This window comes from Suncus etruscus, chromosome 15 (genome assembly GCF_024139225.1).
Source record: "Suncus etruscus isolate mSunEtr1 chromosome 15, mSunEtr1.pri.cur, whole genome shotgun sequence".
Lineage (NCBI taxonomy): Eukaryota > Metazoa > Chordata > Mammalia > Eulipotyphla > Soricidae > Suncus > Suncus etruscus.
This window is the reverse complement of record NC_064862.1, coordinates 56,423,102-56,440,377: the sequence shown is the minus strand read 5'-3', so window position 1 is coordinate 56,440,377 and position 17,276 is coordinate 56,423,102. Positions and strand designations below refer to the sequence as shown.

The 17,276-nt window shown below is 45.2% G+C and overlaps 1 protein-coding gene across 3 annotated transcripts in view; it reads right to left on the bottom strand.

The window, feature by feature from the left end:
- The window catches only part of CCP110 (centriolar coiled-coil protein 110), a 37,646-nt gene that overhangs the window by 7,703 nt on the left and 12,667 nt on the right, over window positions 1-17,276 (bottom strand). For 2 of the 3 annotated variants that reach the window (XM_049789091.1, XM_049789092.1), the window contains exons 5-13: window positions 12,129-13,794; window positions 10,331-10,461; window positions 6,722-6,896; window positions 6,058-6,197; window positions 5,469-5,585; window positions 3,822-3,923; window positions 3,578-3,694; window positions 1,177-1,250; window positions 586-648 (exon numbers count right to left, since the gene is read on the bottom strand). In XM_049789091.1, coding sequence (XP_049645048.1) covers window positions 586-648; window positions 1,177-1,250; window positions 3,578-3,694; window positions 3,822-3,923; window positions 5,469-5,585; window positions 6,058-6,197; window positions 6,722-6,896; window positions 10,331-10,461; window positions 12,129-13,794 — 2,585 coding nt within the window. The remainder of the gene's footprint in view (window positions 1-585; window positions 649-1,176; window positions 1,251-3,577; window positions 3,695-3,821; window positions 3,924-5,468; window positions 5,586-6,057; window positions 6,198-6,721; window positions 6,897-10,330; window positions 10,462-12,128; window positions 13,795-17,276) is intronic. The other variant, XM_049789093.1, reaches the window with a different exon arrangement.

Sequence of the window (17,276 nt, the reverse complement as noted above, 5' to 3'; positions counted from 1 at the left end):
AGCAATTTCTGAGCCTGGAGCCAGGAATAACCCCTGAGCACTGCCGGGTGTGACCCAAAAAAAAAAAAAAAAAGAATCAAGAACTCAGAAACTAGGGGCTGAACTCAGGACATATGGAGCTCAAATTTCTTCTTTTTTCTTATTTTTGTCTGTTTTTGCTTTTTTTACCATACCCATTAGTGCTAAGGGCTTATTTCTTACTCTGCACTCAAGGATCACTGCTGGCAGTGCTCATGGGAAAATATGGAGTGTGGGAATAAAAACCAGACTCAGTTATATGCAAAGAAAGCATCTTAACCCCTGTATTGTGATCTCTCCCTCCAGCCTGCTCAAATTTGTGTCAGATTCTGCATATCCTACAGTAAGTGACAGAAACTGATTTGGGACGCAGTAGGCACATGACCAGCTGTAACTATGAAACCTGATCCTGTCATCTTCTGTCTTTTGTCAGAAATAATCTATTGATATCAAAAACAAAATCAACAGGAAAGAGGTTCAGGCTTTAAAAAATAAACTTTTTTTTAAAAAAAAAACAAACAAAAACAAAAATTAAAAGCCTCCCTGAGGCTAAGTGACTTTTCTCACCTTGCTTCAGAAGGATTTTGTTTAACGAGAAATCTCTTATTTGGCATTCCCAAGTCAGCAGCTCTAACACAATATAAAAATAAGAACAAGGCTTTTAGAAAGGGAAAAACAAATGTGATCAAGTATATCAGACATACATCTCTTTTTCTTAATTTTGGTTTGTTTTAAGATCATACCCAGCAGTGCTCAGGGGTTACTCTGGCTCTGCACTCAGAAATCACTTCCGGTGGAGCTCAGGGGACTGAGCCAGGGAGTGAATCCAAGTTGGCTATGTGCAAGGCAAGCCCTTCCCGCTGTCCCATCACATGCTCCAGCCCCCCAGATCATCTTTTAAAAGTGGATGTAGTACTGGAAGACAAGTCCTGAGCAGACTAAAGACTAAAGTCAAGAAAGAAGAATTTGAGAGCCAGAGATGAAGCTCTGTGCTTGAGCACATGCCTCACAGCTAGAGGCCCTGGATTCAATCCTCAGCCTCACAAAAATACAAAAAGGGGAACAAGAAACAGGTAAAGGGGTCAAAGGTTTAAAAAAAGATATTTTTCTCAGCTCAGCTTCAGAACAGTTAACTGTTTGGGTCTTATACGGACTTACTTCATATACTTCTTCCGATCGAGAGATTTCTGTGTTGCAGCTGAGAGGGCCACTCGGGGACTTTTCATCTTATCCTTTAAAAAAATAAAAGTGGCATGAAGCTCTGTGGGACAGCCACTACCACAAAATTTGAGCACAAGATCATCTCAAACTGCACTGAGAACTTCTACTAGTACCCTGATTTTTCATTTAGTCTTTATAATAAAAGCTGTCCATCCACTCTATAAAATATTTGTTTCTCCAGTGTTACAAGAGAAATTCTGCTGGCTTTTCTTTTGCCAACCCCACAGAGATCATTTCAAACCACAGACCCATAATACTGATCGATTAGAAATGAAACTGGAATCTATTTTCTACCTCCTAATTTCCAGAAGAGCCAATTCTCTTTTTTGGTGTTGGTGTTTGGGTCATACCTGGCAGTGCTCAGAGCTTACTCTGGTCTGTGCTCAAGAATCACTTTCGGGGGCTGGAGCGGCGGCAACGCATCTGCCTTGCGTGCGCTAGCCTAGGACAGACCACAATTCAATTCCCCAGTGTCCCATATGGTCCCCCAAGCCAGGAGTGATTTCTGAGCACGTAGTCAGGAGTAACCCCTGAGCATCACCCGGTATGGCCCAAAAACAAAACAAAACAAACAAACAAAAAAAAATCGCTTTCGGCAGTGCTCAGATGGGATGCCAGGGAATGAACTCTGGTCAGATGCCTGCAAGTCAAGCACCCTCCCATTGTACTATCACTCTAGCCACAAGGAAAGGTATTAATCCAAATGCGACAGTGTTCAAGAAATTCAATTAGGCGATCCAGAGCAACAGTACAGCAAGGAGGATGCTTCTTTATAGGAAACTGACCTAGGTTCGATCTCTGGCACCCCGTATGGTCCCCTGAGCACCACAAGGAGTGACCCCTGAGTTTAGAGACAGGAATATCCTCTAATGTTCCCCACTGTCTCTGTCCCCCACAAAAAAAAACCCTTAACCTAAAAAAGAAATCCAATCAGGAGCATATGAGAACTTTGATTCTTAGTTTTGGAGTTTGGGCCTTGCTACTCCACCCAACATAGTGCTCAGAGGGCCATATGGTGACAGGACTGAACCCAAGCCTTCCATATACATTACAGCCCAATGGGCTCTCTCTGGGCCTGAGAGGTTTGTTTGATAGGTTTTGGCTTCTGAGGCACACCCAGAAGTCCCCAGAATATATTCCTGACTATGCAGTCAGGGATCTCTCCTTGGAGGGCTCAGGGGACCATATGGGATGTCTGAAATCAAACCCAGGCCAGCCTTGCAAGGAAAGTGCCCTCCATGCTATACTAATGCTCCGGCTCCAATTCCTGCTAATAATATTTGGTCTCTGTTGTGGCATAGAGCTCACTCTAGAGCCAGCGCCATCTGGTAAGTGACAGGGAGACCACAGGTACTAGAGGTATCATCTTCCCGAGAAGGAGCTCTTCAATCCCAGAGAGCATCATAAATGACAGTAGTTTCTTTTGTTCTCAGGAGACAAGTGTTTGTAGAGTTCCCAGTTGGTGTTTACTGGTAAGAAAGACCAAGCATGAATATAAGCTTGAAACTCCCCACCTCCGTCTGTCTTCTCTGGGAAGGTTGCATTAATAATCATGCTGGGTGCTTAGATTAGATCCCTGGCACCAAGTCCACCCACACAGCCAGGAGTCGCCCTTGCACACCGTAGACATGGTCCAACAATCACAGGCCAGACTGATAGGACAGTGATAGTGCATTTGTCTTGAACACAGACAACCCAGGTTTGATCCTTGGCACCCCATACTGTCCCCGGAGTCTGCAAGGAGTGATCCTTGGGCACAGAGTTACAAGTAATCCCTGAGCATCACCAGTGTGGCTCAAACACCAAACAAATCAATTGCGTTCATACAATGAAGCTTCCACAAAACCCCCCAAAGTGTGGTTCAGAGAGTTTTCATGCCCTTGAGCCCTTGAGCCCAAAAGGTGAAACATCCCAACTTGGTGAAGACAGAAACTCTGGTCTCTGAGATTCCCTCCAGACCACCCCAAACACATTCTTCCATTGGCTGCTCAGCTACATCCCTCATCCCTCTTACCAAGCAGAAAATCTCTGCGAGTGCTTCTCTGAGTTTTGGGAAGCCACAGTAGGCAGTTACAAACATGGGCTGGGAATGCTGTGATTCAAGACTGGCTACGGGTGGACAAGCTGCAGTTGAAGAGGAGCAAGTATGGGGAGTTCAAGGGATGGCCCCAGCTTGGGAGAGTTTGCTGACACCAGGCAGACAAAGAGAGAACTGACCTGGCATGTGGTCACGCAGCTGGAAGAGAAGGATTGGCCAGTCTGGGGGTGTCAAGTATTCATTGAGTACTGGAAACAGAGGTGGGTGTTTCCACACACTTTCGAAAACCCCACAACGTACCATTTGCCGAAGCATCTTCTCTTTGCGCACTTCCCGGTCATGATGGAGAATGGACATTCTTTCAGCCGCATCCATCACAAAGAAGATGTCGTGGATACCGTACAGGGCAGCTCGCAGCTGGGTGAGGGTGGAAAGGAAGACAAGGCAGAGGCAGTGAGGCAGTGACATGATGCAAGTCTCTATTTCAAGGAAAGTTCCAGGTTTTCATCAAGAGATCTGAGTTTGGCGTAAAGCCAATACTTACCTGGGCCAACACTCTCTCCTGCAGAGACGCATCCTGGGCTGACACAACACCCCTCCTCAGGGGTGCTTCTGACTGAAAGCTCCGGATGAATTCCATAGTGTCCTGAGAAGAAAGGGCCTTTCAGACACCATTTGTCTAGAAAAAGCCAGGAGGGTGGCACAAAGTTTCCTGGTTCTTTTTCTCAGACAATCTAGAATTACTAGGAACACCAACCAAACTGTCACGTAATGGGGGCTGGAGTGATAGTGCAGTGGTAGGACATTTGCCTTACATGCAGCTGACCTAGGATGAACCTTGGTTCGATCCCCGGTGTCCCATATGCTCTCCCAAACCAGGAGCGATTTCTAAGCACATAGCCAGGAGTAACCCCTGAGCATCACTGGGTGTGACCCAAAAACCAAACCAAACAAAAACAAAACAAAAACCTGTAACCAAGGTCCAACAGCACTTGCCTGACAGAGGCTGGAGTAACAGTACAATGGGGAGGGCATTTTCCCTGCACGTAATCTACCTGGGTTTGATCCCAGCATTCCAATAGGGTCTCCCGAGCCCTGCCAGAAGTAATTCCTGAATGCAGAACCAGGAGTAAACCCTGAACATCGCTGGGTGTGGCTTTCCCACTCCACCAAACAAATGAGATCAGTTACATTATTTCATTGACTGGGGGGCCATACTGGAGTTGCCTGGGGTCTGCACTCAATAGAGCTCACAAGCCCTGAGGACATGAGGTACAGAAACAAATCCCAGAGCGTGTACTCCTGTCCTCTGGGCCATCTCTGGCACCCACACTTACTTTATTTTTGTATTGGGGCCACACTCACCAGTTTTCAGAGCTTCTGCCTGTCTCTGTGCTCAGGAACCCTTATGGTGTTGGGAAGCAAACCAATGTCAGCCATATGCCCTTCATCCTATTCTCTCTCTTCTCTAGCCCTACACTTAGATTTTTACTCTATTTTTTGTTCTGTTTTGTTTTGTTTTTGAGCCACACCCAGCAGTGCTCAGGGGTTACTCTTGGCTGTGATCAGGATTACTTCTGGCAGTGCTCAGGGGACCATATGGAATGCCAGAGATCAAACCAAATTCAGCTACAAGGCAAAAGCCCCACCTCCTGTACTATTGCTTTGGCCCCTATTTTTCATATTTTGCTTTTTGAGACACACCTGTAATGTTTTTACACCTGTAATTACTCCTGGCTCTGCACTCAGGGATGACTCCTGGCAGGACTCAGGGGAACTATATGGGATACTAGGGATTGAACCCAGCACAGCTTTAGCAAAGCACTGTACTATCTCTCTGGCCCACTTAAGACTTTTTTATTTATTTATTTTTGGTTTTTGGGTCACACCCATCGGTGCTCAGGAGTTACTCCTGGCTCTAAGGACAGAAATCATTTCTGGAAGGTTTGGGGGACCATATGGGATGCTGGGATTTGAACCCGGGTCCATCCCAGGTCAACCACATGTAAGGCAAACGCCCGACCACTGCACTATCGCCCCAGTCCCCACTTAGTGCATTTTTCAAAAATTATCTGAGTGATCATCAGACTAAACATTTATATTATAGTGACCAAAAGTAATTTTGAATTGCCTATATTCAGAACTCATTTGACATTTTAGCTGTTACAAGACTAAGAAAATTTCTTCTCACTTTCACCGTCTGTCGAAGTTGTTTCAGCTTATCTGTCTGCATGAGCCTCCGAGTCAGAAACCCTCTGGCCACTGCAGTTATTTTGTCAAATTTTGCTTGTACCTCTGCACTGAAGACCTGGAAGAAATCAACCAGATACGATGTTTTCAGAATACGAGCACCGTAAGTCAAGAAGAATGTTTCTATAAACTAGAACTACCAAAAAAGAAGAATGTTTCTGTGGACTCCATCATCATGGACTAAATTAAATTCTATATGTGTCCTATGTGTAGTTTCTTTATTAAGTAAAATGGTTTTATTTAGAGAAGCAGAGTGAGAACTAGCAGGAATGTATATGCAAGACAGGCTTAGCTCTCGCCAAATCTGAGAGAGAGAGAGAGAGAGAGAGAGAGAGAGAGAGAGAGAGAGAGAGAGAGAGAGAGAGAGAGAGAGCCTTTTGAGTAGTTTCTTCTCTAACAGAAGCTCAGCCACTTGGTGTATGGCAAAATCTTTTCTGTTCATTTCCACAGCATAAGGCGACAAGACTCTTAGTGAAACAGAGAAAGGTACATACATTAGCAGGCAGACACAGGCCATGAAGCTTGCCCACCTGAGACCATTTTGCTTTGGCCCTTCCTAAAGGCCGTGGGATGGAGAGTTTGGAAAAGCCACTGGCTGACGACCCCCAGAGGTAGAATGGTGCTTCACTCGCAGAAACCAGGCTGTGCTGGAGGGCGGCACTGGTGAAACCTAGGGGAAGACAGAGCAGTGTCCTTGAAGGCAGGGAAGGAAGCAGGAAATGTAGAAGAGCCCAAGGAGCACCAAGGCTTTTTAAAACACAACAAAAGATCTTTTGTATGTGTCCTTCAAACATGTATGGGCTGGGAGTTGATGCACCAGCTGGATCTCTCTATGCAAGCTGCACCTCGGGAGGATGAAAGATATGAAGATAAGTGCTTAGTCCAGGGAAATGAGATGTAATTCCAGATCTCCAGGGAGATAGTGAACAGGTTTGATAAAAAGCCACCACCTGCTGCATGAATGAACAAAGGGAGGTGTGCTTCCTGCTACCTGTCCAGCTCAGGTGTTTTGCTCGTGAACACCTGCTCAGCGGGCTTGGATCCATGAAGGCTTCATTACATATGAGTCACTCAGCAGCTGGCAACAGCCAGAGCAGGGACAAGGAATGACTCCAAAAAAGAAAAGACTAGGGATATCAGATTGCCACCTAAACGGCTTCGTCTAAGGATCATCATTGCCTTGGGAATACTTGCCTGAGCTGCTGGAACTGAGCATATGGAGGGAGTCAGCCTGAGTCAGCATCACTTCCAGCAACTGGGAGTCGCTGATCTTCCTCCATTCGTCCACCGCCTTCCCACTGCCCAGCTCCGAGGTCTCCTCGAGAACCATCTTCTTCTCTTTCAACAGTTTTTCCTGCTCTTCTATTTCCTATTAGATTCACCATATGTCAGAATGAGCTAGCTCATTTCTGTTTCAAAATAATACTATCTTCATCTGATGAAGCTAAAAGTATCCTAATTGGCACAGTCTTCATTTTCATGCTTTCCTCTCTCGAATAAAATCAACAGATTATTTGTTCCTTTAAATGCAACCTATTGGGGTTGGAGCTACAGCAGGGAGGTCACTTGCCTTACATGTGGCCAATGTGGTTTTGCTTCTCAGCATCCTATATGGTCCCCCAAGCACTACCAGGGGTGATTCGAGTCCAGAATCAGGAGTAAGCCCTGAGCACCACTGGGTGTGGCCAAAACCCAAAATAGACAAATGTAATCCCTTTAACTAGAATAGTATTAAAACAAGTATCCTTGGGTCTGAGAGGCAGAGCAGGAGGGTAGGCACTGGCCTTGCATGTAACTGCTTTAGCCCAGACCTTGTTTCAATCCCTAGTGTAATACAGGGTCCCCCAAGCACTGCCAGGGATCACTCCTGAGCATCAGTCAAGAAACCCATTTCTAAAAAAAAAAAAAAAAAAAAAAAAAAACACCAAAAATATCCCAAGTGTCCTTGCCTTTGTGATGCACTCTGGCAGAATGCATATGTAGGAATATCTATTTATAAATGCCTCTTAAAATGAACTTTGAATCAAGAATTCCACAGAATGGCCTTGGAATAAACAATGTCCTTATTTTTAGTTAAGGAAATTCAACATTAAACCTCACATCTTTTGTTGTTTCTGTTTGGGGCCATAACAGGCTGCTCAGGGGGTGTCCTCCTGGTTCTGCAGTCAGGAATTACTCCTAGTAAGGCAGGGGGAACATAGGGGATGCTAGAATTGAACCCCAGTCAGCCACGTGTATGGCAAAGACCCTACTCACCGAACCATCACTCTGGTTCCTAAACCTTGCATCTTAGAAATAAAATAAAGAAAGTCTCTGCCAGCATGGGTTTCGGCAGACCTCCGTTGTGCCAAAGGCCTTTTTAACCAGGCCTAGGGTCGAGCGCAGGACTTGGGTCACCCCAGCACCCCTCTACCTCCTTCCTCAGGAGCTCCAGGGGCTTCCCCTGGGCCACATGCGTGGGCAAGCCAGCAAGGTGGGTCCCTTGGAGGAGCTTATTGGGTACTCTAGGCTTTCCCCACTCCCAATTAGGCTCCAGAGGGAGGCTTAGAGTGCGGGCTTAGAACTTCTGGCCTTCTGGCTCGGGAAGGATCTCCTTCCTTCCTGGGAGCCGGGAGTCTCTGCCAGCATGGGTTTCGGCAGACCTCCGTTGTGCCAAAGGCCTTTTTTACACTTGGAGGAGCTTAACTGGGGGTGGCTGATAGCAGCTCAGCTGTACTAAGGCAGTCACTGGTAATTTCATACCATTCTACATGTTCCAAGCACAATATATATTAATAGTACTCCATATCCTTAAGATATGTTTTTATGTATGCAGAATGTCCATTTTGTATTCTGCTCTTTATCATACCCCTACAAAACTCATTTTTACTCTTTAACTCTCTCACCTCGAACCATCATTACCCCATATTTACCCTTTTTAACTTCAATACTGCACCATCCAAAATCACAGACCAACGTGGTGCACTGGATTTAACACCCACCCAACTATTTCAAAAGCATAAAACACACAAGTATGCCTTTTGAATATTTTATATCTATTTTCTCTGACAGATATATCTCTTACTAAATATTCTCTAATATAGTGACGATTTCCCCTTCTTTTTATCTTCTCTTTGTGAACTGATCAATAAGGAATGTGGTGAAAGATTCCCTCAGTTTATCGCTTCTGTATGAACCAAGTCACGGGGATTGTTGCACCTGTTCTTGCAGCCCCCATATGTACCATATGTACCAATAATGCCACGTGGCATTATTCCTTGTTTGCATAAGCACATTAAAATGGTGAAATTCTATACATACAAATAAGTTCTTATCTAATAGAGATGGGAACACACAAAACTTGTAGTGCAATTGGACTTTATACCCTGAACATTGACATAATGACCTGGCGCAGGCCTCAGAAGAATGGGCATTCTCCATTCACCCCTGAACTAGGGAAGCCACCTATGAAATATCCAACATTGTCTATAACATCACCTGGAAGTAATCCTCTACCAGGGAAGACCCTACCGCTGCTCTGACATCGACCTACTCAAAAGAGACTTCCCTTAACACTGAGAAGACTTAACAACAATAATGTCCTGCTTATTGGACAGGGCTCTCTGCATTGCCCTTTAATTGTGAGGTGAAACTAGAGGACGCTCGACACCAGCCTGACTTCAATGTAGGATATGCAGATTCCAAGATCTTTTGCCAACAACAGACTGTTTGAAAAATAAAACTATTGGCACTACAAACAAGGACTTGGATTAGAAAAACTATTTTGCCAGAGCGTACAGCTGGTCTTATGCCAGGAAACTTCAGGGGTAGGGTCTCCTTGTATTTAGGCCAAGGATTTTCCTTTCCATGTCACCATATTTTGGTGGGCCTATGCAAACAATAATTGCCACTCTAACACCATTTTTACTTTGCTCCTTTGACTCTAAACGTTAAATAAGAAAAAAAAACCTACTTAAAACTTTTGAGGTTAACATAAACAAATATGCACATGCATGGAAATGTAAAAAATACTATGCCTTCAATGTTTAAGGAGTTACACAAATATCATGGCTTTAAATTGCTTTGTGTACCACTAAGAAATGTTATAATATACATCTGGAGACTTGAGGGACAAAGTAATTGTACATGGGTTCTATTTTATTTCTTCTTAATGTTCCTTGACTGTATGTTCAAAATTAAGGTGTCAGCAACGGGAACAAAAAAAAACAAAAAACAGGGAATTGGGCAATAAATGCTTCTGATGTCACTAAAAAAAAAAAAAAAAAGAAAAGAAAAGAAATAAAATAAAGGAGGGGCCGGAAAGATAGCATGGAGGTAAGGCGATTGTCTTGCATGCAGGAGGTTGGTGATTTGAATCCTGGCATCCCATATGGTCCCCCGAGCCTTTTGGGGGCTAAGAGTAGAGCCAGGAGTAACTCCTGAGCGCTGCTGAATGTGATCCAAAAATCAAAAAAAAAAAAAAAATAAAGTAAAATAAAATAAAAATAGGGCCAGAGCGATAGCACAGTGGTAGGGTATTTGCCTTGCACACAGCTGACCCAGGACAGACCCAGCATCCTATATGATCCCTGAGCCTTCCAGGAGCGATTTCTGAGTGCAGAGTCAGGAATAACCTCTGAGCACTGCTGGGTGTCGTCCCCCCCCCCCACCATAAGCAAAATAAAAATAGCTTCCAAGTGTCCAGAGCAAAGAATCCCCTGGAGACAGACCAGGAGAAAAGGGCTAATCTGGGACAGCCAGAGTGAGAGAAGGCCCCTTCCAAGCCCCTGCTGTGGCCTCTATCCCTCCCACCAGCAGGCTCACCTTCTGCAGTCGCTCCTGTTCCCGCTCCTGCTCTGCTATCAGGAGAGAGAGCTGCTGCGCATGCTGCTCTTCCAGCCTCTGGCGCATCTCCTCAAATGCCAGTATCTTGCTTCTTAGCATCTCCTCACCTTCTGAAATGAAGCACACAGTCTCTTCTGTGTAGGGAACTTCAGGACATTGAATGCCATCGAGCAAAGTCTGCGTCTGACCAGAGAGTACAGCAACCAAGGCCCATCTCTTTCCCCAACTTTCTCCTGAGTCCCTCATGGTCTGCCCAGATAGAGTCAGGGCTGTCTGCTCAGATTCCCTTTTTCCTCCCCAGGGCCTGCTGCTCAGCAGCATATCATTCATTTGACTCTCTCTTGTTTGCTTGTATAGTGAGGAACCACACCCAAAGGTGCTCCGGGTTACTCCTGGCTCTGTGCTCAAGTATCACTCCTCTTGGTGGTCTTTGGGAAAGCAAACACAGGTCAGCCTCCTTCAAGTGCCTAGCTAGCTGTTCATTTTCTTTCTGTCTCTCTCCTCCCTTCTTCCCTTTCTCCCCTCCCCCACTCTAGTCCTCCCCAAAGATCTTTGATTTTGAATTGGCTTTGATTTTTTTCTAAATAAATCTTCTTGGTAGTGTACAGCTTCTTCGCCTATTTAAAAGAAGACCAGATTTAGATTCTAAGGTACTTTTATGACTACCTCAAAATCGTATTGCATCATTACTACTGTACAATCTACCAAAGTAGTGAGATGTGATATAAGGCCAGAGCAATAGTACAGTCAGTAGGACACTTTCCTTATACATGACTAACCCAGGTTTGATTCCCAACACCCCATATTGCGACCCTGAGCACTGCCAGGAGCAATTTCTGAGTGCAGAGCCAAGAACAACTCCTGAGCATCACTGGGTGGGTGATCCCCAAAACAAAGCAAAACAAAGCCCAAAATGTTAACGATATTCCAAGAAAGAACTGCTACGGATACAGAGGATAAAAACAAGAAATATCACTACTTTCAGAAGATCTTTCAAGAACACTTACTATGGCGCTGGAGAGATCGTACAGAAATTATGGCACTTGCCTTGCATGTGGCTGACCCTGGTTCTATCCCTAGCACCCCAGATGATCCCCCAGCACTGCTAGAAGTGTTATATGAACACAGAGCCAGGAGTAAGCACCCTGATTACCACAAGATGCCACAAAACCAAAACCAAAAATCGACCAACAAAAAAGCAAACCCTGGGGCCAGAGAGATAGCATGAAGGGAAGGCATTTGCCTTGCATGCAGGAGGTCGGTAGTTTGAATCCCAGCATCCCATATCGTCCCCCGAGACTGCCAGGAGCGATTTCTAAGCGTAGAGCTAGGGGTAATCCCTGAGCGCTGCCAGAGTGACCCAAAAACCAAACCAAACCAAACCAAAACAATAGAAAACCCGATCCAGAGCTGGGATAACAGCTACCAAGGCTGGAGTGAATGTGGGAGCCCCAATTCCATCCTTAGACCTGCAGGGTCCCCCCCCCCCCATTCATCACCCACAACAGCCCACTGTGTACTGAACTGAGAGTATGAGCAGCACCAAATGAACAACCTTCCCCCAAAGAAGAAAGCCTATCAAAGGGCAATAAACAGTACTTAATGATCTACTCTGAAATGAAATTCAGTGCACTAAGGAACAAAGAACTACCAAGTGTGTGTGTGTGTGTGTGTGTGTGTGTGTGTGTGTGTGTGTGTGTGTGTAATATCGAATAAGAACATGGATATAAAGGTGCCTTTTGCTTGGCAGGAAGCAAATACTGGGAAGCCGCCTCACCTTTGGAAGGACTTTCTAGCATTTTATTCTTGTGCAGGTAGACAGAGCCCCTTGGGAATCGCTTCTCTGGCAGCGGTAGTCTTTCCTGCTCCGTGAACCCAGCTGCAATGACATAAGGGCAGTTCTCCTTCTGCACGCCATCGCTGTCTAGATCCAGTTTCCGCTTAACTTTCTCAAAACTGGTAACCATGCACAGATCGCTCCCACCAGATAAAGTGTGGGGGTCCAGGCGCTGCTGGGCACTCTGGCTCTGCATCAGTAATGGAGAGGGGCGGTGCACATCGTAAGACTTGTTCAGTTCCAGCTGCAAAGTGCTAGCAAAATTTTTCTCGGATGTGCCAGCCGGCTGGAGTCTGTCCGCAGCTTCCGCCACTACGTTCTGACTTGCCACACTCTGGCTGGCAGCGCATGGCTCGTGTGGTCTTGGCACTGCAGTGCCAGCACTGTCAACCCTGTGGGGGACCTTCCCGTCAGATGCTGATTGACCCTCTCCAAGAGTAAGTCCATGCAAGATTTTGTTTTCCAGCGGACTTCCTGGAGATGAGCACACCTGGCTTGTCTTCCCTGCAGCCATGTCCTGGACAGCTTCTGAGGGAGCTTGGTCGTTGGGAATCTTTCGTGGACCAACCCCTGCCACATCCACTGGTAACTTTGGCACAGTATCAAGGCTGTTGGTTTTCTCCTCAGCGTCTTGAGCTGCCAAGCCCACTGCCGGCTCTTTCCCTTTAGGACTGAGGTCACAGGCGTTGATTGGATTATTGATGAGGATATGACAGGCTGATGAGGGCCAGCAACGCCTAGGATGCATTTTAGGGCTCAGGCTTGGCTCTGGACTTGGCACTTTGGCAAAGGAACCAGCAAAACTTCTGATCACATTATTTTCAGGGACGAATGAGGGAAGGGCTTTCCCATCGGGGTGGGGACCTACTGTGGCGGGAAGGACACTTCGCATTTGGACATTCACTCTCGACAAGCTCCCCCAGGCAGCCACATTCCTGCTGCCTGAAGAGGCAGACGCCCCCTGTAGGAGAACATTGGATTTGTTAAGGCTTGGTTTGTCGGGAATGACAGGGCCACAGTGTCTGCCCATCGCTAGCTGAGCCTTCTCTGTCTTCTCCACGTCGGTCCCTTTAGCAGCCTCATTCTCTTTGTCCGAGTGACTCTCGTGGTCACTCTTCTTCCCACTGCTTCTCAGGCTGCGTCTAGACTGTTCTCGTTCTAAGTACTCCTTGGACTTCTTCATCAGGTTCTGCAGACTTAGTACGTAGGGGTCCGGAGTCCCCTCTTCCGAAAGGGACAACTCTGATTCTTCCATTGCCGGGCAGGGACGCCCTGAAACAAGTGTCTCTGGGTAGCCTGCAGAGGACTCCAGCGGGGCTTCATTCTCAGGGCAGCTGACCGCTGGGCCCTCGCCTTGCCTTAGAGAATGAGACATCTCTGTGTCCCTCGCTAAGTCCAACCCATTAGGCTCGCCACAGTCCGCGTGATTCACTGGCCCAGTTCCAGCTGCCTTTTCCAACTCTACTGATGTTGAGTATTCAATGGGGCTTGTGGGCAAGCTTGTTGGAAACACGATGGGTACATTCAAGCTTTTAGGGTCTGAGTGACAGTAAATTGTTTCTGTCTCCCACAAATCAAAATCGGAGGCATGAGGTGCTTTTCGAACCTAAAAAAAAAGGGGAGGGGGGACAGAAAAAAAAAAAAAGAAAAAAGTCTTGAACATCATTGTTTTCTAAAATAAAAAGGAAGGGGCCAGAGAAATAATAGCACAGTGGTAAGGCATTTGCCTTGAATGCAGCCGACCCAGCAAGGACCAGAGTTTGATTCCCAGCATTCCATAATGGTTCCCCGAGCCTGCCAGGAGTGATTTCTGAGCACAGAGCCAGGAGTAACCCCAAAGCACTGCCAGTTGCAGCCCAAAAACTAATATATAAATAAATAAATTAATTTAAAAAGTGAAGATTCAAGAAGCTGATATGTTTGTAAACACAGAACTAAGTTCTTTTTCCTATGACTTTCTGTACCATATGGAGCTCAAGTTACTATAATTACTGCCCCCCTCCCAGCCTGTTGAAAAGAGCTTTTTTAAAAAAATATCAAAACTGATGAAAACATGAATCTAAGTATAGACATAAGAGATATACTTATAAGTCCTATATCTCCATGTGTAATATATTTAGAATAAAAAGTACTTAACTATGTTTTGTTCTTTTTTTTTTTTTTTTTTTTTTTTTGGTTTTTGGGTCACACCCGGCAGCACTCAGGAGTTACTCCTGACTTTGTGCTCAGAAATTGTTCCTGGCAGGCTTGGGGGAACATATGGGATGCCGGGATTGGAACCAGGGTCCGTCCTGTGTTGGCCGCGTGCAAGGTAAATGCCTTACCGCTGTGCTATTGCTCCGCCCCCCCCTTTTTTTGTTCTTATAATAACTTACCAACTGTTCCTCCAATGAAGACTGTCCCCTTAAGGTGACAATGAATAAGAAAACCAGTCATTAAATTGTATTCATTAATGATTCCCTTTAGCAAATTCCCTGTCAGTAAGACAGACCCCCTGCTCCTCATATGTTGTTTTTTTTTTTTTTTTTTTTTTGGTTTTTGGGCCACACCCGACGGTGCTCAGGGGTTACTCCTGGCTGTCTGCTCAGAAATTGCTCCTGGCAGGCACGGGGGACCATATGGGACACCGGGATTCGAACCAACCACCTTTGGTCCTGGATCGGCTGCTTGCAAGGCAAACGCCACTGTGCTATCTCTCCGGGCCCACTCCTCATATGTTTATTACAAATGTTAACTAAAATCCCTGAGACTAACTGGTAGCAAAGGACAACTCAGCTATGTCGCTTAATTACTTACACATAAGAAATCTTACTACTAAAGCAATTTCCAGTTCAAGTGCTGAAGGATCCCTATCTCAGCAACTTATTTCTGGGTTTTAGAAAAAGCAAAACAAAAATATTTGATGAATTAATATCTAAGTGAATTCATATAGGATGGATCTGGGATGGAACTGGGACAAACCCGGGATGAACTCGGATTCAGTTCTCAGTATCCCATATGATCCCTCAAGCCTGCAAGGAGTGATTTCTGCATACAGAGCTTAATAACCTCTGAGTGCCACTGAGTGTAGCCCAACCCTCCCCCGCAAAAAAGGAAAGAAAAATTGTATGAACTGAAAAACCAAGAGGAAAAACAATGCATTTTGTGTTGAAGTAATTCAACTTTTCAAAAGAATAAAAAATAAATGTGGATGGCTTTTGAAGATTAAATAGCAGATTCTAATTGTATAGCTCTAAATACTAGACTCGCAACTCTGGATATTTTTAGATTGTTGTTTTTCCTTAGACCATATGGCATTTGTGTTTAACCTGACAAATCCCAAGACAAAAGATGGTTTCCAGGCACTATACACTAAACAGTACACAGAGATGTGCCTCCTCTATAACAACATAGAAAGGATGCAATACTCACTAAGCCCAAGAAAATTTCATGGGTGTAAGTAAAGCTTATTATTTCCTTAAAATGTTTCACATGTCATATTTGAACTTTTAAATTAGCTTTATTTTTGTATTCCAATTAGATTAAAAGAAAAAAAGCAATAGGGGCTGGAGCAGTGGCACTATCGGTAAGGCATCTGCCTTACAAGCACTAAACCTAGGACAGACCACGGTTCGATTCTCCGGCGTCCCATATGGCCTCCCAAAAGCCAGGAGCAATTTCTGAGCACATAGCCAGGCGTAAACCCTGAGCGCCACTGGGTGTGGCCCAAAAACAAAACAAAACAAACAAAAGCAATAAAAATCTGTAATTAAAAACTTTTTGCCAGGGGCCGGGCGGTGGCGCTAGAGGTAAGGTGCCTGCCTTGCCTGCGCTAGCCTAGGACGGACCGCGGTTCGATCCCCTGGCGTCCCATATGGTCCCCCCAAGCCAGGGGCGATTTCTGAGCGTATAGCCAAGAGTAACCCCTGAGCATCAAATGGGTGTGGCCCAAAAACCAAAAAAAAAAAAAAAACTTTTTGCCAGACCCGACCGGTTGAATTCCCAGCATCCTATATGGTCCCCCTGCTGGCAGGGGCAATTTCTGAATACAGAGCCCAAAGTAACCCCTGAATGCCACTGGGTGTGGCCCAGAAACCAATCAATCAATGAATCAATAAATAAATACAAAACCGATAAAAAAAAAAAAACCATTCTTCTTGCTAAGTCTCAGGTTTTAAGGTGAAGCAATAGAGAAATCTAATAGCAATATATAAAATTTTTCTAGCTCCATCTCATTCTACAGATGAGCATGGCACAGGCTCTTTTCAACAGAGAAAATGTTCACACTCAACAGTACTTCAGTAGCAGTAGATTTGATATATTCCCTCAGTGGAGCCAACAATGAGGTGCCACTGGAATTTCAAAATTGGGAAAGAACCAGAATGTCATAACTCTACAGCCCCCTGTTAAAAACTATATATTCTGTTTTTATTTTTTTTAAATTTTTTGGCCACACCCATTTGATGCTCAGGGGTTACTCCTGGCTAAGCGCTCAGAAATTGCCCCTGGCTTGGAGGGGACCATATAGGACGCCGGGGGATCAATTCACGGTTCTTTCTTGGCTAAGCGCTTGCAAGGCAGACACCTTACCTCTAGCGCCACCTTGCCGGCCCCATATTCTTTTATTAAAATAAATATTCGCATTGATTATAATTTGCAGGGGCCAGAGAGATAGCACAGCAGTAGGGCATTTGCCTTGCACATGGTCAACCCGGAACAGACCTGGATTCAATTCCCAGCATCCCATATGCTCCCCCAGACTGCCAAGGGCAATTTCTGAGTGCAGAGCCAGGGATAAACCCTGAGCACCGCTGGGTGTGGCCCAAAAACCAATCAATCAAGTTTTAAAAAAACTGTAATCTGCAAATTAAAATCTACTACACAAAGAGAAATGAAGGCACAAATTACCCTAAATTTCAAAAGACATGTGCCATCTAGTATGAATTATATAAAACATAAGCCCCTAAAATATTTATTTATTTATTTATTTATTTATTTATTTATTTAGTGGAGGTTGGTCAGCCCAGTGGCACTCAGGGCTTACTCCTGGCAGTGCTCAAGGACAAGATGGGATGCCAGGGCCAGAGAAAGCATGGAGGTAAGGCTTTG